Source organism: Carassius carassius, chromosome 20 (assembly GCF_963082965.1).
Source record: "Carassius carassius chromosome 20, fCarCar2.1, whole genome shotgun sequence".
In the NCBI taxonomy this organism is placed as follows: domain Eukaryota; kingdom Metazoa; phylum Chordata; class Actinopteri; order Cypriniformes; family Cyprinidae; genus Carassius; species Carassius carassius.
In genome coordinates, this window is record NC_081774.1 from 9,830,272 (window position 1) to 9,851,602 (window position 21,331).

Sequence of the window (21,331 nt, forward strand, 5' to 3'; positions counted from 1 at the left end):
TGTTATTATGTAAATTTTTTGTTTATAAGTTGTCAATAGCAACAACTAATAATAATGTGAAATTTTTTTTTTATGTTTTAACATCATATTTGGTGTGGTGGCATTTAAATTATATTTTTTATTTGCAATGTTTTTTTTGTGTGTTTTTTTTTTTGCATAGCAAAATTGATAGACCTCTCATATAAAACATCAACAAATCTGTCTACCAAATTCAAAAATAACGTACCTTTGTATCCACCTATGACAAATAAATAATATATTATATTATAAAATGCGAACATCAATGTTTCATTTAGCATCACAAGCTTTAATGGGACATTTGGATACATTAGAAAAAATTGCGTAAAGCTATGTAAAAATGATGTCGTAAACATAAAATTATAATTTATTTACCCTTAAATAGTCATAATAAAAATCTCAATACATCTCCGTATAATTCTAACAAGCAAGCATCTCGAAACCCGGTGATAACAAGTAGGCCGCATTTAGTGCAGTCTCAACCATACTACCCGTACGACCGATACCCATTAAATGTCTCCCGCCCTGTAATTCCGCATATCGGAATGATAGACAACTACTTCCACCAATGGAAGGTTTGCCTTTTGACAGCCCCTCTGAGGATGGACCAATCAGCGGACAGCAGATGAGATCGGGGGCTGCGCGTTCGACCTAGCGCTAGCAAGAAGTTAGTTCCTGCTCTACGCTGGCCGTTTCCTGTAATCGTACAGTGTTGTGAGACGGAGAAAGCCATGTGTGTCGATGCAAAGGTAAATTTATCACCCCGAAATTATTGCGGGGAAATTTGGGGCAGTGGATGGCAGCGTTATTAGGGCATATTTTAGTAGAAAATACGCCCTGGCCAAGTCGAAACAGCTTTGCGGCCTTGTCCATGTCTGTTCGTAGTCGGGCTATGGTTTTTGTAGCACGTTGCCTTTGGTTTGGTCCGGTTTGTTGATGGGAGAGATTGAAAGAGAGTCCGAACGAGAGACTGTGAGATGTATTATGAATGATGGAGGATCACTGACACAGCTTAAATCGGCCTTCAGAGAAAAACAAAATGATCGAGCACATATTTAGCATTTATAGCAATAGGAATCGCCATTGTGAACATTGATGGGGTTTGTCGAGTGTCTGCTTTTGGACTGTTGTTCCACATTGATGGCAAGACAAGGAAGGCAGTGTTGATTTCGGTTAGCTAAACATAAATTATATGATTTCCGAAGGACCATAAAGAATATGATAGTACTGGTTATTAAAATTTCCACTCTTTGACTTTCAAAAACAACGTTATGATACTCGCCAAGTGACATACAAGTCAGTCAGACGTGAAGCCATGTGAAGTGATGGCACTGCCATTCAGTAAGATGCAGCAACTATATACTATAAATGATTAAATTAATGTGTTTTCTTGTCTTCTCCAGGGCATCAGTACACACATTTATTGATGGATCTCTTAGAGTTCACTCCAACCAGAGAAGCAAAAAGTAACTCCAGAGAGTAGGAGAGGATAGAGGGGCGGAAGAGAGAGAGTAAAGAAGGGTGAACCGGTGGACTCTCTCTTTTCCTGTTCCCCACTCCCTAATAAATCAGTTCAGGTAAGTTTACCTGTCAAACAGGAGACTGTAATACACTGGACTTTACATACTAACTGTGTGAGAATCTGTGAACTTGGTAGTAGGGTATCTTTAACTTGATGAAGGTACTTTAAGAATTTTTGTATTTTTTTTATATAAATATTTTGTATTATGGTACTGAGATATAGGTGTATACAGATACTTATCTAATTATTTGTGTTTATGTTGTACTTAGTATGATAATAAATATTTTTATTTATTTTTCAATTTCATTTAAATTTTTTGATAAACATTTTTATTGTAAACAACATCCTTTGATTTTATTGATTTATTCGTTTAAGGCCAATTACTTGATAAACTGTTGTGACATAAATGAAATCCAGTAACTGTGCTTAATAATGTTAAAAAATAATGTTAATAAACTGTGCTTAACTGTGCTTAATAATGTTATTACTTTATTAATGTATGGAAAGAAATACTTGGAGAAGAATGTTACAGTGTCTGTATCTCTCTCTCTCTCTTTTCCTTCAACAGCATAATTGCAAAATCTCTTCAGACTTGTTGGATGTTTTTGTACCGACACTGGATATTACACATTCTTTTCTTTTTTTCACAAACTCTTTGACAAGATGGCAGACCCCATTATGGACCTCTTTGATGACACCCCACTGTTCAATTTGGATTCCCTACCGGAGGATGCGTTCTCCCAGGGATCCTCAGACCCAGTTGAGGAGGCGCTGAAGTTAGCACTTGGCCATGTGGACGCACCTATGGACCCTACACTGGATCCTGGTGTCCCCATGCTCAGTGATGTTGTCACAGATTCAGCTCTAATCCCAACACCCCTCACAGCTCCTGTCTCTGTCCCACTACAGACCCTTCAAACACAGCAGCCCTCCCAGATGTCCCATGAGGTTTCTGTTGCCCCGGCTTCAATTTCCGTTCAGCCCTCTCTCTCGGTGGCCAGTAATAGCAGTGGGGCAGCGACGGTGCTGCTGAGCTCTTCTCTTGGAGTACCTGTGTCCGGGGCTCAAGTTGCCACCCAGCAGCTGCAGACTCAGCAAATCGCCCTTACGCAACAGGCAGCAGGGCAGTCGGTCCCAAAAATTGTAATACTCAAAGGCCCTCAGGGTCAGACTCAAGTGCTACAGGGTGTCACAGGAGCCACAGGCTCTCCAGGAAAAGTCACTTTCACTAGAGTTCTGACAGGGACCCCACTTAGGCCAGGGATGACAGTTGTTTCTGGGGGAACGGTGTTAAATTCCACACCTCCTGGGCAGGGACAGGTCAAAGTAGGCACTGGAGTTCAAAGGCTGATTCAGACACCAAATGGCCCGATGAAGCAGGTGTTACTGACCTCGGTGCCTCAGACTCAATCGCAGGTTCAGACGCAGCCGGTCCAGGTGCAGATACCTTCGCAGACGCAGCTGCAGTCACCGTCACAGCCAGCACAGGTACAGGCGCAGGTCCAGGTGCAGCCTCAGACACAGGTGGCATTACAAACACAGGACCAAGCGCCGGCTACTACATCCCCTGGAACGTCAGCAGCGACCGGCCGACCTCAAAGTGTCACACTTTCAGCTGTGCCACAGCAGGTCAGTCTCTGCCAGGTTTATTGTGGTTAATTACAACAAAAACCAGAAAACAACAGTTTGGCTGCTTGAAATAAAACAACAGTTAACCTGAATAAGATATTTGATTTAAATGAATAAAAATCTATTATAAAAGTTATGTAATTATTCATTGTATAAATTATTATATGAAAATTTAAGTATTATACACTTTATGTAAACATATTTCAGATAGATTCCTAAGCAGCATTTCTGAAGTGCTAAAATAATATTTAATGAATAATAATTATATGGACTTAGAATGATGAGCACACACCAAAAATACTAAAACTTTAACTACAATTAAAATAAAAACAAAATATAAAAATGAAAACATTCAAAATATTAATAAAAACTTATATTATATCAGTGATACTGAATTATCACTTGTCTTTGTTAATTTTAATTTCATAATTGTTTTTGCTGTTAGAATCGTAATAGCCCTTTTTTCTCTATTCAGGGGGAAGCAAAGAGGTTCACTCTGGTGCTACAACAGCAGCCCTCGCAAGGTGGAGGCCAGGCTGGGACAGTGACAGTAGGGGGAACGGCAGCTGCAGGGGCGGGGCAGCAGGCCCAGCAGCACAGGCTGGTGTTGGGCTCTCTGCCAGGGAAGTTGGTCCTGCAGGGAGGCCAGCTGGCTGCTTTCGCCCAAGCCAAGGCGGGTCAAACGGGTGCACAGCCGAAAGTGCTTACCATTCAGCTGCAAGTTCAACAGCAGCCCAACCAACAGGGAGCCAAGGTGAGTTAAAGGACAGCTTGTGTGTGTGTTGGAAGATATTCTTTTTCTTGTAACTTGGTGGTGACAGGAAGCTTTTTCTCTGTGTGCAACAGTTTCAATTGGTTTCTGGGGCAGCTAATGCTGGTGGCAGCCCTCAGGTGGTGCAGATTTCTCAAGGCCAAGGAGGACAAAGACTAGCAGTGCCTCTTAAACTACTGCTGCAGCCACAGGTAGGACAATCCGTCCATCTTTTTTTATGGCTCTGTGATGTTCATTGGTGTATGCTGACCAGTAAAGTAACTCATTGCATTCTATTATTTCTGTACCACTTAGAATCTGAAGAATATAAAGTATTGTTTTAAAGTTAAAGATGTTTTATAGTATGTATACTCTACTAAAAAAATACTAAAACAAAAAATGTTTAGTGAAATTGCATTCAATTTGTAACAATTACGCTTAAACACTTTGCCATTTGAACAACCACCCAGTAACTACACTGGTTTGTGTCACAGTTGTAAGCTTTATGTGACTCCGAGTTAACCAAATATTATTTGGTTCCAATATTCCAAAAAAACTCATTCTCTGTTCCCAAACATTGTATTTACATGGTGACAAAGTACAGTTCTCAAAATAAATTGTCACTTTTTCTGCAGTCAAGCACTGCTTCCAGTGTTGGTGGGGCCATTTCTGTGGTTAAAGTTATCAATACCTCAGCTGCCGGCTCTTCGTCCAGCACCACTACTACAGCCGCATCTTCCGGTGTGCGTTTGGCGAAGGTCCAGGAGCCCGTGCGAAAAGTGGAGACCTTGTGCAAACAGGAGAAAGCAAATCGCATTGTTGCTGAGGCCATCGCACGGGCCAAGGCCAGGGGTGAAAGGAACATCCCCCGTGTGCTCAACCAGGATGAACTGCCTGCTGGACAGACTTCTGCAGACCTAGAAGGTGCCGCAGGAGCTGGAGGAGCCAAAAAGAAAGGAGTAGGTGGAGGTAGTGGTGGTGGAGGAAGCAAGAAGAAAAGCCCAAGTGCGGGCGGAGGGAAAGTGGTGGCGGGAGGAGACAAGAAATCCAAGGCGAAGTTTCCAGGAGTGGTTTCTGGAGGGGGAGGCAGTAAAAGTAAATCCAAGACTAAGCTCAAGTAAGTTATGATTTCTTATCCTCTTTGGATGAGTTTGACTCATTCATGTATTTGCTTCTGCCTGTTTTTGTTCTCACACTTAATTCCCTCTCCATAGCACCATCACTCTAGTGGGTGGTAAGAAAAGAAAAAGAAATGCATCCTCTGACCATTCAGATATAGATCTAAGCCCACCTGTTTCACCCCGCACACTGGAGGAGGAAATGTCGCAGGTATAACGTGCTTACGCATTCACTTGTCCCGGATCTAAAATCAGTCACTCAGTTATTCATGATTCATGGCAGCCATTGAAGTGTTGTATATGTTGGCAGGCATTAGAGCTGCATTATGTGACAAAATTTTGAAAACAGAATCAGAACAATGCCATAAACCATGATTCATTGACTACTGTGATCCTGTTCTCACCACAGAAGCGACGTTCTAACCGTCAGGTGAAGCGGAAGAAGTACACAGAGGATTTGGACATTAAAATCACAGATGACGAAGATGAAGTAGATGCAGATGTTGATGTAACCACAACTCCTGTGTCTAGTGCAGGGCATCTGCAGTCTATGGGAGCAGAACTCCATCAGGAACTGGATGGGGATGGTCTTCCCAGCATGCAGTTTTTTGTGGTACGTCAGCTGTCTTGTCATAGCGGGTTAGACGTTTGCTTCCTGACAATTTTTTTTTTTCCTTTTCATTACTGGTTTTGTCAGATGTTTTTAGCTGTTTATAGTTGACACAATGCCACCAGTAATAAAGTATTGTTGATATGTGTGGACATGTTTCTGATTTGTTTCAGGAGAACCCAAGTGAGGAGGACGCTGCTATTGTGGATAAAATATTGTCTATGCGGGTGACCAAAAAGGAGGCAAGTATCTGTTCATACTAATTACTATCAATAACTTGTGAAATCATGCACTAGTCTGTTCTGACTGAACCTTCATGGCATTTTCTTGTCCTGATGCAGGTGTCTCCAGGGCAGTATACTAATGTGGAAGAATTTTTTGTCAAATATAAAAACTAGTAAGTCATCACTTGTTTTCTCAGGCCTTTTTTATTTAAATCAGACAAACTTTAAAAATACTTTATAAGTTTTTTTTTTTTTTATTGTCGATTATTATTTATTTACATTTTCTGTTTTTCACTTGGCATGTTGCTAAATTATAAACAATTGATCAGTTAGTAAATTATTATTTTTTTTTAAATAATTTTTATTTCTTGAGACTGTTCATTTATGATGTTTCTAGCTCGTACATGCACTGTGAATGGGCCAGTCTTGAGCAGCTGGAAAGAGACAAGAGAATCCATCAGAAGCTGAAGAGATTCAAGACAAAACAGGCACAGATGAGGAACATATTCCAGGAGGTAAGACCCTATGAATTTGAAATTAGGCGAACACGCAATGTTTTGTTGGGTAGGCAAGTCAAATGGCTTTAGCAGATCTCACAAATTTTGTTCTGGAGGATTTGTAAGCATATCTAAAATGCTTCCCTGTAATTTAGGATGAGGAACCTTTTAATCCAGACTATGTGGAGGTTGATCGTATTTTGGATGAGTCACATAGTGTGGATAAAGACAATGGGGAGGTAAGAATTTTCAAATGTTAAATAAGAGTGCGTATTCAAACTGATATTATATGTATATGAGTCTATTTGACTGATTTGTTATAAAGAAGCATTTGTTCCTGTATCAGACTGCACTGGTCTACTGTGCTTAGCCAGCATGGACAAAGTGATTTTATCAAGATGTTTGTTGTTGTATTTCTTGGTGCCGAGTCTTATTTAATCACATTTTAATTCAAACTGCACCCTGCCAAAACACTGCTTCTGAGTGTTGTTTTTCCTCTTTCAGCCAGTAGTGTACTACCTAGTGAAGTGGTGCTCTCTACCCTATGAAGATGCTACTTGGGAGCTGAAGGAGGATGTTGATGAAGCAAAAGTGGAAGAATTCAGGAAGATTGAAAGCCGCCCAGCACGACTCAAGAGAACTGTAAGATAGTGGCAGTCTCTTCCAATGCATACTGTTTTATCTGCCTCTTCCTCTCTCCTCTCAGTGTCTAGTCACCAGAGCATTTTTACCTTGTCTGTATTCTTTAGTTTTCATTAAGAAACTGGCGAGCCAGTGGTTAATTATTAACAAGACTTGCTCTTCCATCAGCCTCGACCTGCTGCAAGCGCCTGGAAGAAGCTTGATGAGTCCAGAGAGTATAAGAATGGGAACCAGCTCCGAGAGTACCAGCTGGAAGGAGTCAACTGGCTGCTCTTCAACTGGTACAACAGGTGAATACCCTGCTAATATACTAACGTGATAAAATTTGAAGCTGAGTTTTAAAGACATCCACAACTTTCAAGTAAAGTTAAAAAAAGACCTTTCCACATTGGCGAATGTTATAAGACCCCTTGAATTTTTATTTTTGTGCATTTGTCCATGTGCTTTAGCTTTGAGGCATCTTGAAGCTTGTGCACTCTTAGTCGACAAAATAAACAGATGTGCTTTTTTTTTTTTTTAATACATGCTTTTCTCTGCACATGGGTGCATGAAAATGTGCTCTAGAATGAGACCGTTCCTTCCCCCTCAATTATAAATACCACCTGCCACTGATACAATGCTACAGCAGTGTACTGACAGTAGCTCGGTTATACAAAACCATAAGTAAATAATTTGATAGTCTACTATTTGGACACATCAGCAGCCTCATGATGATAATTGTGGGTGTCCTTATCAGAACAGTCACCATGGGATCTTTGTTTGAATTATAGCCTTACTCAAATAACAAATGCAGGCTCATTTCTTCTTTATTACTGTCTGATTCTGGCAGGACTGCAGGCGTAGGTGAAAATGGTGCCGATATGGTCTATTAATTGATTTTGGCCATGGTACACTCTAGGGTTGTCACAAATTGCGTTCAGGCAATTTCACGGGGTCAATAATAGTTATTTCTGTACTATGATTGAATGGGTTGACCAAACAGTAGGCTACACGTTTGTATGTTTTGTTTGTTTATGTGTATTTTTCCTGAAGAGAATTGGGTTGTTCTTTGTCCATTTCTTACTCCTCCTCTTCTGTATTCATGACTTCCCACACAGGCAAAACTGCATCCTGGCAGATGAAATGGGTCTGGGGAAGACCATTCAGTCCATAGCCCTGCTGTCAGAGATGTTTGCTGTAGGGGTCCAGGGGCCGTTCCTCATCATTGCTCCTCTATCCACTATCACAAACTGGGAGAGAGAGTTTTCCAACTGGACCGATATGAATGCTATTGTTTACCACGGCAGTCTGGCCAGTAGACAGATGATCCAGCAGTATGAAATGTACTGCAAAGATGACAAGGTTGGTATAGATGTGTGCACTGTGTTTCTGTCTAATCAGTTTGATTGCTAATAAACAGCATTTAAATAAATCTGAAATTAAAGAGTATATAAATATTAGAAAGATAGTTATTTCAATTACTTGCCAAGGGAGAATTCCTAACTCTCATTTAATCTGAAATACTAAAATTACTAAAACTGAAATAAAAAAACTAAATGGAAATATAAGAAAATTATACAATTATAAAAATTAACATTAAAACGCACTATGTAAAATAAAAACTGCTAAAAGTTCATTTTAAACATTAATAAATACTAGTGTAGTAAAAAAAAAGTAGAAAGTTGTTTATTCTAGTAGTATATTTTGACAGCCCCTTTCTGAATTCCTCTCTACCTTGCTCGATTTTGTCTTCTCTAGGGACAATTGATACCAGGGGCCTATAAATTTGATGCTCTGATCACAACCTTTGAGATGATTCTATCAGATTGCCCCGAGCTGAGGGAGATTTCTTGGCGTTGTGTAGTTATTGATGAAGCTCACCGTTTGAAAAACAGAAACTGCAAACTGCTTGACAGCCTCAAGATGCTTGACCCTGTAAGTGATTTCTCTTTCTATTTTTTTTTAAGAGAAACTGAATGTATTAATCTGTCACTTAGAATAAAAATAATATTTTTTTCTGTTTTCAGGAGCATAAAGTGTTGTTAACAGGCACTCCGCTTCAAAACACGGTAGAGGAGCTGTTCAGTTTGCTGCACTTTCTGGAGCCGGCTCAGTTCCCCTCAGAGATAGAGTTTTTGCGCGAGTTTGGAGATCTTAAAACAGAGGAGCAGGTAGGAATAATGTGGGAACATTTTGGCAGATAACATCAGCTCTGTTAAGAGCATTAGCAGTTTCAAACACAGTCACTGTTTTTGATTCTCAGGTCCAGAAACTACAGTCCATTCTAAAGCCCATGATGCTGCGTAGACTGAAAGAAGATGTAGAAAAGAACCTCGCTCCAAAACAAGAGACAATTATTGAGGTATGAACTGTTTCTTGATGATTAATTCTCTTTGCTTCTGTAAGTTCTGAGTGCATCATTTTCTGTGGTCACCAGGTGGAGTTGACTGATGTACAGAAGAAGTATTACCGTGCTATTCTAGAACGTAACTTCAGCTTCCTTAGCATGGGAGCCACACATAACAGCAATGTTCCCAATCTCCTCAACACAATGATGGAACTTCGAAAGTGTTGCAACCACCCATACCTCATAACAGGTACTGAATTTTTGACTGTTCCCGGGTAGTGTCTCCTGTTGGTAATTTTAGCCTTGCAATCTTTGTTTACATGTAGCCGAGCATAACAGGTTTTGGTCCACTTTGGTCCTGTAGCACACACACACAAACGTTTGCTTGTTGGTTTCCCCATCCTAGTTTTTGGATTTTATTGCTCATCTTTTTGTTGTCCACTTTCCACTTTTTGTCTCTGTGTGCAGGGGCTGAGGAGAAGATAGTGGCCGAGCTGAGAGAGGTGTATAATCCTCTGGCTCCAGACTTTCATCTCCAGGCTCTGGTGCGCTCTGCAGGGAAACTGGTCTTGCTGGATAAGCTGCTTCCTCGCCTTAAGGCTGGCGGGCACAAGGTGCTCATCTTCTCACAGATGGTGCGATGCCTTGACATCCTTGAGGACTACCTCATACACAAGAGGTATAGCTTTAGAAGTGTAAACTGTGAAATGGAAATGTTTGATTCAAAAGGCAACAGTAGCCAGAGAATTTTAATTCTGCCATCTGGTTTGTTAGATGGATCTAAAATTAGATGTGTTATCTCTGCTTAGATACCTGTATGAGCGCATTGACGGGCGGGTCAGAGGAAACCTGCGACAAGCGGCCATTGATCGCTTTAGTAAACCTGATTCAGACCGGTTTGTCTTCCTGCTTTGTACCCGGGCTGGGGGTTTGGGCATTAATCTGACTGCTGCTGACACTTGTGTCATTTTCGACTCTGACTGGAATCCACAGAATGATCTTCAAGTGAGGAGCTCACACTTTTTTTTTTTTTTTTTAATTATTTTTTTTTTTATAGTAATTTCAAGGCATTAGAGATATGATACAGGTGTTCAGTTTCATCATTTGTCTTCTCTGCCACGCAGGCTCAGGCACGTTGTCATCGTATTGGTCAATCTAAAGCAGTGAAGGTTTATCGTCTCATTACCAGAAACTCCTATGAGAGGGAGATGTTGGACAAAGCGAGTCTTAAACTGGGACTTGATCGAGCTGTTCTGCAAAGCATGAGTGGAAATAAGGACAGCAGTGTTAACGGGGTAAGAATGAAAAATCATATTGCTTTGTTAAAGTGATAGTTTACCCAAAATGAAACCTAGATGGATCCTCACTCACTGGTATGCTATAAACTTCCCTCAGATCCAGCAGTTCTCAAAGAAGGAGATAGAGGATTTGCTTCGTAAAGGTGCTTATGCAGCCATTATGGATGAGAACGACGAGGGAAGCCGTTTCTGTGAGGAGGACATCGATCAGATACTTCAGAGAAGAGCAACTACCATCACTATTGAGAGTGAAGGCAAAGGATCCACCTTTTCCAAGGCCAGCTTTGTGGCGTCTGAAAACCGCACGGATATTGCTCTGGATGATCCCGAGTTCTGGCAAAAGTGGGCCAAGAAAGCTGACCTAGACATGGACTCTCTCAACAGGAAGGTACAGTGTCGCATTTGGAAAATGGTTACCTTATTCTTTATTTTCTGTAAGTCTATTCTTTTATTCATTAATCTTGTTTTCTTTCATGCAAACTCTTTGCAGAATACTCTTGTGATTGACACACCCAGAATAAGAAAGCAAACGCGTCAGTATTCCAGCCTGCGTGGAGAGGGTGGGGATCTGTCTGACTTGGACAGTGATGATGACTACCCAGCCCATAATTCTCGACAATCTCGGGCCTCTCGACGCTCAGACCGGCATTCTGGTGGTGGTTATGGGCGCACAGACTGCTTCAGAGTGGAAAAACACCTACTTGTTTATGGGTTTGTGGCCTTGTTTCTTCCTGATCGTGTTTTAGTTGTGCTGGTTTTAATTTGAGTGTAAAACTTTCTGTTGAACTATGATTTCCTACTTTTTACATTTCAACATAACTTTGTCTATACAGATGGGGCCGTTGGCGGGATATCCTGTCTCATGCTCGCTGTAAGCGGCGTCTCAGTGAACGGGACGTGGAAACCATCTGCCGTGTCATCCTGGTTTTCTGTCTGATACATTACCGTGGAGATGAGAACATCAAGAGCTTCATCTGGGAGCTAATCACTCCTCCAGAGAATGGACGAGAACCACAGGCTCTGCTTAATCACTCTGGTATGGCTTTCTCTCATTATAGTGTTTTTTTTTTATTAATACACCTTGATTCTTTCAGCAAGGACCCTCAGGTGGTGTTCCTCAGGTCTTCATGGTCAATATTATCCAACCACCTTTCAACTATCTTTGACATTCCAGTTTGATTGTTGCATTTCTGACTTTCAAATTGTTTGAAGTTGTGAAGCAGCCATTACTTTGTAAACAATGTATGAATATATCCACACAAAACAGATGCCCGCCCAATATGACTGAAAGAAAAGACAAATTTAAGAGAAGACTGTTAGACTAGACTCTTTATTGCAGTGACTTTATAAAGCTACAACCTATGTGTAATGATAAAACCTTTGTATTCATCCGGAAGAAGGAGGCGGGAACCGGCGGACAATCAAAACAACATTTTAATAATAACAAAATAAACACAAAACAGCGCACCAGCCCCTCACGGACGACTGGTGCACGCAAATAAAAACAAAAACACAACTAAAAGCTCAGGCCTGGTCCTCTCTCGTCCTTCACTGTCGTCGCTCCAGTTTTATATCCTTCCATCTCCTCCGTGGGCCTCGAGACCGGTGGGTCGAACAGGTGTAGCTCATCTCCAATCACTCCACCGGCCTCGCTCCCATGTCCCTCGGCCCCGCCCCACTCGTCACACTATGTAGGTTAGAGGTGTGCGATATTGACAAAAAAATTATATCTCAATAATTTCTGGGATTTTATCGATAACAATAACTAGACAGTATTTTGCTGTTGTGCTTAAGGTACCTTAAGGACTGTCGTGGAAAGCTGACTCCTAAAGTTTTTGATATTCTTCATATTCTGTGTGGTGGTCAGTTCACACTGATAGAAATTAATCTTTTTTTTAATAAGTTTAAACATAAGATTTTTACCTTTTAAAAAGCCCTTTTTTCTAAAAGTGTCCATTTATCTTTTGAGTCAAACTCACACTTACATTTAATCAGTGAATTAGAATTTTAAGACTTTTGGGCTGTTACCAAGCAAAAAAAACAGTATCCACAAAATTAATCTTTGCAATGCAGAGAAAACACAGAAGCTGCATCTGACAAACAATTAATCACATCCAAAATAAAAGTTTTTGTTTACATAATATATATATGTGTACTGTGTATATTTATTATGTGTATATATAAATACACATAGTATACATTTTAAAAATATTTACATGTGTATATACATTTATATTCTTATATTTTATATCGTGTATATATACATGTTTAATATATAAACACATTTATCTTAAATATATACATGCAATTTTTTTTTTTTTGGATGCGATTAATCAAGATTAATTGTTTGACAGCACTAATTTAGATGCATATGCACACTGCTTAATGAGAGACATGAATGCATTTAACCTGCAATTATAAATGCATAAATCATATATTAAACATAAAATGTTAAATACAGATATTTTAAATTTATTTAAATAATAAAAGATACTTTGAATGTGAAATTAAAACCATCAGCAGGTGGCAGCAAGACACTATTAGTAAGCGAGGCATTGCGATTAAACCGAATCATTCAAATGGTTGAATGTTCCGGAACAAAACAGTAAAAGGCGTAAAACAGTTCTGTGGCTGTGTTTGGAGTGATTTTTGTCGAAATAAAGCAAAAACAGGAAATATGGTGCCTAAAATGCAAGTCTCTTGTACTCTTGTAAAAGTAAAAAAAAAAAAAAAAAAGATTTTTTTTTTTTTTTATTCAGTATCACATTTGTAATCATGGTAATTTTTGGAGCAGTATTCTTTCTTACCTTTGCGTTAAATTACATTTAGTCATTTAACAGATTAAATTTAAAATTTAGACAAATTAACTAGGCTATATGAAGTGGTATACATTTTTAGCCCCCATGTCTTTAATTTTGTGATCATTCTAAATGTAGTGAAAGTGAAGTGAAAGAGCATACTATAAGCATGTGCACTAGTCTAGACTTCACGTAATGAATGCGTGCACTTTGTAGGTGTGTTATGAATGGTTTTTGCAAAATACTCGATAATGTCAAATCGCACGTCTTTAAGACAGCAATTATGATATTATTGCTGATTATTTAAATTGCACACCTTAATGTAGGTTGTGAAATAGAGCATTAGCTTCATTCTAAACAAGCTTAAAGGTTTAGTAAGTGCTCATAATGGTGCTCTCCTCTCCTGTAGGTCTGTCCATCCCTGTACCTCGTGGCAGGAAAGGGAAACGAGTCAAGGCTCAGAGCTCTTTTGATGTGCAGAAAGTTGAGTGGATCCGAAAGTATAATCCTGACAGTCTTCTGCTTGATGACAGTTACCGAAAACACCTGAAGCACCAGTGCAATAAGTATGTTAGACATATCAGGGACACTATTATACTCTGCAAAAAAAAAAATGAGCTTGAGTGTCTTCAATTCGCTGTCTTTTTTTCAGAGTGTTGCTGAGAGTGCGTATGCTGTATTACCTGAAACAAGAGGTCATCGGAGAACATGCTGATTCTGTATTGAGAGGAGCTGATGCAAGGTACAGCCATCAACTAATTTTGTTGCTTTAGATGAAATGGTCATCACTTTTTTGCATCTAAATGCAACGGTTTGCATCACTGTGGTTTGAAGCATCTGCTAAAGATATGTAAATCTCGCTTGTATCACCGACATCATCTTGCATTATTTAATCTTTTTTTGCCATGGTTTCTTTGAATTGATCAGGTTGTACAATTTAAATTGGAAACTGTTAAATTAATTCACTGATGCTAGTGCGTTTCTTTTGCAGGGATATTGATATCTGGTTGCCTGAAATGGAGCAGCAGGACGTTCCGTCTGGCTGGTGGGATGCAGAAGCTGACCGATGCTTGCTTATCGGCGTCTATAAGCACGGTATGAAGAGGCTTTGTTAAGATCATGTCATCTTCAAGGGTGTCCCATTATAGCAGAAGAACTTCAAGTCATTAGATCTTTTAGCTAGATTTAAGATATGCCCCACAGATTAAAGCATATAGTTTTACAGATCATTGCTGTTTCTCCATCTGTATCTTGTTTCTCTGTATGTTATTTCAGGATATGAGATGTACACCACTATGCGTGCTGACCCCTGCTTGTGTTTTGTTGAGCGATGTGGCCGTCCAAATGAGCAGGACATTAATGCGGAGCAGCAAGCAGCAGACCCAGAGCTTGGGGAGGGGTCAGTTTCAGACAGACCTGGGCTTTGTTTCTCAAAAGCGTTGTGAGCCAAATTGATCGCAGAGATCATTTCTACGATCTACTTAGGCTCACAATGCTTTTTGCGAACTGCAGCCTTGATATCTAACACCTGCATTATAATCTTCTTGCTAATATGATTGACTGGTATTGTTCTTGTCAACTTATATATTCTTATTGTGTTTTAGAGGGGACTATGACAAGTACTCAGAAGATCCAGAATTCAAACCTGCGTCAAGACACACCAAGGAGGCATATGAAGAGGTAAACGTGTTTTGAATCAGTTTTTTTTTCCCCACATAACCTTTAAAGTGTAATTCAGGCACATGTATCTTGTGGAGTTATTAAGAGTTTAAATTTAATTTAAAATATGGATAATGTTCTCCTCAGGCTGATTCGGTGAATGCAGATGGAGAGATTTGTGTGGAGGATCGCTCTGCCCCTGTGCAGGTTGAGGGGCCATCTTCTGGATCGTCAGATTTGTGTTACTGGCCAACAAGCTCGTCACTCACAGCCAGACTACGCCGTCTTATCACAGCCTACCAACGCAGTTACAGACGAGAGCAGCTTAAGATAGAGGCAGCAGAGAAGGGCGACCGTAGACGTAGACGCTGTGAACAAGCCACAAAGCTGAAAGAGATAGCCCGACAAGAACGACAACAAAGGTATGTTCCTTAAGTAAACGGGTACAAAAGCTTCCTCTTCAGCCTCGATGTCCAGCGTTCTCATAAGCTTCTCCGTTTCAGGTGGACTCGTAGGGAGGAGTGTGATTTTTACAGGGTGGTATCAACCTTTGGGGTCGAAAGAATAAAGAAAGAAGCGGATGCTCCGGAAGGGGATGAGCATCATATGGACTGGACTCGCTTCCGTTCTTTTGCTCGCCTTGATAAGAAAACCGACGAGAGTTTGACGCGTTACTTTAAATGCTTTATGTCCATGTGTCAGAGAGTGTGTCACTTTCGGCCAGCACGTGGAGAAGGTACATTGTACTTTTACTGAAAGTCTGTGCGAAACAGTGTTTTATATTAATCTACTCGTATATTATGACTTATATATATATATATATATATATATATATATATATATATATATATATATATATATATATATATATATATATATATATATATATATATATATATATATATATATATATATATATATATATATATATATATAAGGTAAAATAGGTAAAATACAGATATCAGATGAAAACCTTAAACTTGAAGCTGCCTCATTAAATAAGAAATGTTGCCTTGGAAGCTAAATGAAATAAGTTGTAAGTACCAAAATTATCAAAAGGGAAAAATAAACATGTAAAAATAAAATAATAAATAGCTTTATTTAACACATTGTATACTGTTATCCCTTCTTCCTCTATTAGAATCTCAAGATTTGTCCCAGTCTCTGGCCCCCATCACAGAAGAACGAGCCTCGCGCACACTCTACAGGGTCAGCTTGATGTGTCGGTTACGTGAGCGCGTTCTTCCCCACCCCTCATTGGAGGAACGCCTCAGTCTGGCACCACTCTCCTCTGAACTTCCCAACTGGTGGAGCATCCCACAGCACGACCACGAGCTGCTCTTAGCTGCCGCTAGACATGGCGTCAGCCGCACTGAACTCTCAATCTTCCCTGACCCACAGTACTCATTCAGTCAGGCCCGCCTCGACTACCTCCAGAACCAAGCCCAAGCCGCTTCGCAGATTCACGCGTTAAGTCAGTCACAGGGTCCATCCAGTATCAAAGAGGAGAGCTTAGATGATGAGTCTCGGCTGTTGGGGGTGGAGGCCCTCTGTCCATCAGACTCTCCAGCCATGCTCCTCACCCATTCTGAGGGGAAAGTTGGAGTTCAGGCTGGATGGGGCTGGAAGAAGAGCAAAAACAATGGGCCTAGTGAGAGAAAAGAAGGAAGAGAGAGAGGTGAAGGGCCTTCGGACTCCGATTCTGATTCAGACTCGGGCTCGTCTTCCTCCTCCCGTCATTCTGGCAGCTCAGATGATAGCGGAGACAGTGATGCCGAGAGAGAACAAGGTGAGGAGGCACTGTTGCATTTCAGTTATTTATTGGTAGACTACAGCTTAAAAACTTATTTCTTATTGTTTTAGTCTCATGATGTTCAGTATGCAACACAAAATTCATGTCACAGCTATTTGCTTTTAAATTACTTTTTTTTTTTTTTAGCCAATTAAACTCAATGTTTAGGGTAAAATACAGCAAAAGAAAGTAGATAAATCAAGGCATTTTTGTGCAAATGTTTCCATTATATAAACACCAGAAAGAATTTATCCTTTTTATAATTTCTGTTCATTGATACCAAAATAAAATGGTAATAAACGGCAATATTTGTATTTATTTTTTCAGGGAAATTAATATTTTATTCAGCAAGAATACATTCAGTTGATCAAAAGTTACAAAAACGTTTATAATTAGAACAATGTCTGTATAAATAATCTTACCAAAATATTTTTTGATTCTTCGTTTTTAACTAAAGTATTTGAATGCACTGAAACAGCCACTTAGGGATTTATTTATTTTTGCATTTTTCTGTGATAGGACAGTATAGATATGACAGGAAGGATATGACCAAATAATAGATTTGACTGGAAAGCTCCACGAGGCAGGATTCTAATCATTCTGATCTTCACTGAGCATTGTGTTTTTAATGGTAAACTGAGTTAATTTGGGTTGATTTGAATGCAATTTGTTAATAGAATGATTCTGATCTCTTAGCAGCAGTTCTTAAGATGTGCGACGGCGATGAAGAAAACAGCATCCTCTCCCTCACTCCATCTCAAGAAGGCGCCCCACCCGAGTCCCTCACTGACCCTCTGAGAGTTGATTGGCCCAAAGACCGTGTGTTGATAAACCGAATAAACAACCTCTGCTCGCTGGTTCTAACGGGGCACTGGCCGTCAGGTCGACGCTACATCTCTGACATACAGCTCAATTCTACATCTGAAGAGCATGACCTCGGAGGTGACCTTGGTTACCCCAGATTGCCACGGAAAAGCAACAGTGCCATGTCTGCAGAAACTCTTGAAGGCCGAGAATCAGAGTTCACAGTAAAACTCCTAAAGGTGAGGTGGTCTTCAGACATTAATGAACTTCAGCTATCTCTTAAATTTCTGCTTTGTTTAATTTTTGCATTCATTTCACTTTTAGGAGGAGGGGCTGAAGCTGACATTTTCTAAGCAGGCTCTCATGCCAAACGGTGAAGGGAGTGCACGCAAAAAGAGAAAGGACCACGAGGTACAGAAATACAGTCTTATAAATTTGCCCAAAAGTAATCTTTCAGTTTACATTGATGCATTAAGTATTTCAAGCTATATAATGTGTGTTTTCTGACATTTAGGTGGTAGATTCAGAAGGGGTTCTCCATGCTCCCCGCAGAAGGGACCTTCCTAACTGGCTCAAAGAAAACCCAGATTATGAAGTGGAGGGAGACATGTTAGAAGTAAGTGCAAAGTGCAGGTTGAACTCTCTTTTCTGAGATCTTCTTGGACTGACACAGCTAAAAAAAATATATATCTTTGTTGCAGTTATTGGTGAACCGAACCAAAAGAAAGAGGAGGAGGAAGAGGGTAGAGAAAGGAGCAGCACTTACCGGCAGTGAGAGAGTGAAGGTCATAGACATAAGGACAGGCAAGAAGGTGAGGGAATACATTTGACCGTTCTGCCATAATTAACACTTTTCCCTGTTTAGACTACAAAGTAACCAGAACAACTGTTTTCAACATTGGTAATGCAAGTTTTTCTTGAGCACCAAATCAGGATATTAGAATTGATTTCTGAAGGCTCGTGTGACACTGAAGACTGGAGTAATGGCTACTGAAAAGTACTGTTTTTTTTTTTGTTTTTTTTTATCAAATAATGATTGGTGAGCATAAGTGACTTTGAACTCTTACTGACCAAACTTTTTAATGGTAGTGTATGCCATTTCCATGAAATGACAGTTTGCACTGTTGCACATGGGACAGTTGTGTTTCTGATGTATTTTGAAGTTGAGTGCAGTTGGTCTTACACTCCGTTTTATACTCCCTTCAGTTTAGTGGAATATATGGGCCTTTACTACAGGACCTGAGAGAGCACCTGGAGGAGAACCCTGACCACGTTGTAGCACCAGAATGGTCTGAGACTGTTCGCAGTTCGGTTAGTGTCTCCTATATCCTATAGTGTGTTTATGGTTATCATCTTCATCTACCCTGCTTGTATAGTGTATATTATGTCAGTCGCAGTCAGTGGTATTTTTTCTGCAATTTAATCTGATCCTTCTCTTCAATCTCAGGGCTTCTTGCCTGAGAGTTTATTCCAACGACTGTTGAGTCCCCACGCTTCAATCCCCAAAAAGAATCGACATTACCTCTCCACCCCTTCGATCCAGACTGATGACCCTCTCCTGGGAGGCGGCGAAGGCGAGACGTTAGTTTCTGACGGTGCATACATGATGGACGACGAGGACCTGGAGGACGGCAGTCACCTCACGTCATCACACCACTTCCTTACTCCAGCCTACGATGTGAAGATGGAGCCGAGTGCTCTTGATATGGACGGAGGCGACAGTTTGTCACAAGGTGGCTATGATAGCTCTGACAGAGAGGCCATTTTAGATGATGTCATCATGGCGCCGAAGAATTCGGACTCTTCCTCAAGCTCCGAGGATTGACCAAATCTCATGTTAGATGTAGTAAACCGAGATCATGACAGTCTTTTATTTTATTATACTCATTATTTTTATAATTATTATTGATGTTATTACTTTAAAATATGGAGTAACTTTTTTTTTCTTGGGTTGGATTTGTACTTGACTGTTTTGTGTAGGAAAGATATAGGCGCTTCTTTTTTTTCTTTACACCTCATTCAAAATCTTAATTCCAGATGGATGAAATATATCAATTTCATGTCTCACATACCCCTTTCAAGGAGCTGTTTGTCTCACTCCCTCTGGCTGAACTGTTTAACAGTGTGCTGGAGGATCCATAGTCATGCACTGAGATGAGCCATCGTGGTGCCTCGGTCTGGTGAAGAACATGGAGTTTTTGTTGGATGTATATTTTTTTTTTGTGTGTGTGTTTGGGGGGCGGTGGGGGGGTAAGATTTGGGGTTTAGGGTTAGTTACTGAAACAATGTTAGACAGATGATGGCTGTATTGTACAAATTAGAGTTGGTCCCATGCCTGCAATGATGCAAAAAATTATGCGTTTATTCCCGTTTCAATAACTGACTCCAACTGTCTCTGTGATATAAATATGAATAGCAGTCTACAGTGGAAAGTGATGTCTGTTTAATTATTTTCAAGTGTTGATATTTATTTGAATAATGACTACTCAAGGCCCTTTTATTGACTTCTTGGAATACATGCCGAGTAGAAGAGCAAGTTAATTTTCGTTCATATTTCATACTTGTATCAGGTATCATAAAATATCATAATGATTGTGTTTTGATGAATTTAGTTTACACATGCATAAGACATTAAATCACCAATTTAGAATAAAATTGACTAAAGCATTGCAAGACCCAGTAGAGAATAAAAAATCCCAGACATTCAGTATGTGCAGCAGAGTTGATACTTCTTGACCCCTACAGTGCTGGAGGTATGTCACATTTGACTATTTTGTCATGGTTATCATGGAGTCAACAATCAGTATTTAGTATGAGACAAATAGGTTGCTGTTGTGTGGTGCATTTTGAGCTCTGTATCTAAAGTGAATGCTTATTGCAATTTTTCAAAGTATTTCTATAAAGTATACGAACCACTGAGGGACTGGCTGACATGAGTCATTTTAGATACTTCTCAAATAACAATTTACAATTTTATCTATCAGGATGGCTTGTTTTAAAGGGACACCCTAAATATTATAAAGTTAAACCATGTTTACTGATGTTTTATCCATCAAAAATGTCACTTCTAGATAGTGCGGTACTGCACAAGACTGAACAATAATTGAAAGTTGGAAAATAGAAGAGACTTGAAATTTCATTAAAAACGTTGTTAAACATTCACAAGTAAAATTCTGCATTTAAATAAAGCATTTTTAGAGAGGATTAATGCATAGCACCTGGACATGGCGAAAACCGAAAGCTCAAAGGAGTATTAAAATCATATAGCCCTATATTCACTTCAAGTAAAATGAACCGTAATGATGTCAAAATTTAAAAGGTTTGATTGTTATTTTAACCAATGGAAAGTATATGAAGAGGATTTAAAAAAAGGATTGTAATGCACATTAGTAATGGGCCAAAAAAAAAAAAAAGTTTTCCTCTAAGAGCACATGGGGCCACAGATAACAGGAATCTTTTTAGAGATGCATTCAAATCACAGGACAATTGTTGTATTGTAATCATTTGCGAGTATTGGCTCTTTATATAAAAATGGAACAACACAGCTTCAATCTTTAGAAAATGATTCGATAAAGCTGTGTCTCATTTAGAAGGCCACGTCCTACGGAGGTCGAATCCTCTCTAGGATGCGTATACGGAGTGT

General features: G+C 39.7%; 1 protein-coding gene across 2 annotated transcripts; it reads left to right on the top strand.

The window, feature by feature from the left end:
* Nucleotides 1-632: 632 nt before the first annotated feature.
* Nucleotides 633-20,120, top strand: LOC132096259 (chromodomain-helicase-DNA-binding protein 8). Of its 2 annotated transcripts, none has more exons than XM_059501512.1 (39): nt 633-767; nt 1,422-1,595; nt 2,109-3,169; nt 3,645-3,923; nt 4,016-4,132; nt 4,556-5,037; nt 5,135-5,249; nt 5,448-5,651; nt 5,822-5,890; nt 5,990-6,045; nt 6,270-6,387; nt 6,525-6,608; nt 6,874-7,011; nt 7,180-7,301; nt 8,109-8,352; nt 8,749-8,925; nt 9,018-9,161; nt 9,254-9,352; nt 9,428-9,587; nt 9,806-10,016; nt 10,147-10,342; nt 10,462-10,632; nt 10,733-11,023; nt 11,126-11,346; nt 11,469-11,671; nt 13,843-13,999; nt 14,086-14,175; nt 14,425-14,528; nt 14,709-14,832; nt 15,038-15,113; nt 15,240-15,514; nt 15,596-15,828; nt 16,234-16,881; nt 17,581-17,927; nt 18,013-18,099; nt 18,203-18,304; nt 18,390-18,500; nt 18,895-18,999; nt 19,136-20,120. In XM_059501512.1, the coding sequence occupies exons 3-39, from the start codon at nt 2,204-2,206 to the stop codon at nt 19,511-19,513; spliced, it is 7,704 nt and encodes a 2,567-aa protein (XP_059357495.1). In that variant the 5' UTR covers nt 633-767; nt 1,422-1,595; nt 2,109-2,203; the 3' UTR covers nt 19,514-20,120. The 2 variants fall into 2 exon arrangements, with proteins under 2 accessions (XP_059357495.1, XP_059357496.1); XM_059501513.1 differs by having other exon boundaries at nt 17,584-17,927.
* Nucleotides 20,121-21,331: the final 1,211 nt, after the last annotated feature.

Excerpts from the sequence above, each read along its gene's own strand:
- LOC132096259 (XM_059501512.1), top strand. The coding sequence starts at position 2,204 with ATGGCAGACCCCATTATGGACCTCTTTGATGACACCCCACTGTTCAAT. Across the intron at positions 11,347-11,468 it reads AAACACCTACTTGTTTATGG|ATGGGGCCGTTGGCGGGATA; the intron begins GTTTGTGGCCTT and ends TTGTCTATACAG. Across the intron at positions 11,672-13,842 it reads GGCTCTGCTTAATCACTCTG|GTCTGTCCATCCCTGTACCT; the intron begins GTATGGCTTTCT and ends CCTCTCCTGTAG.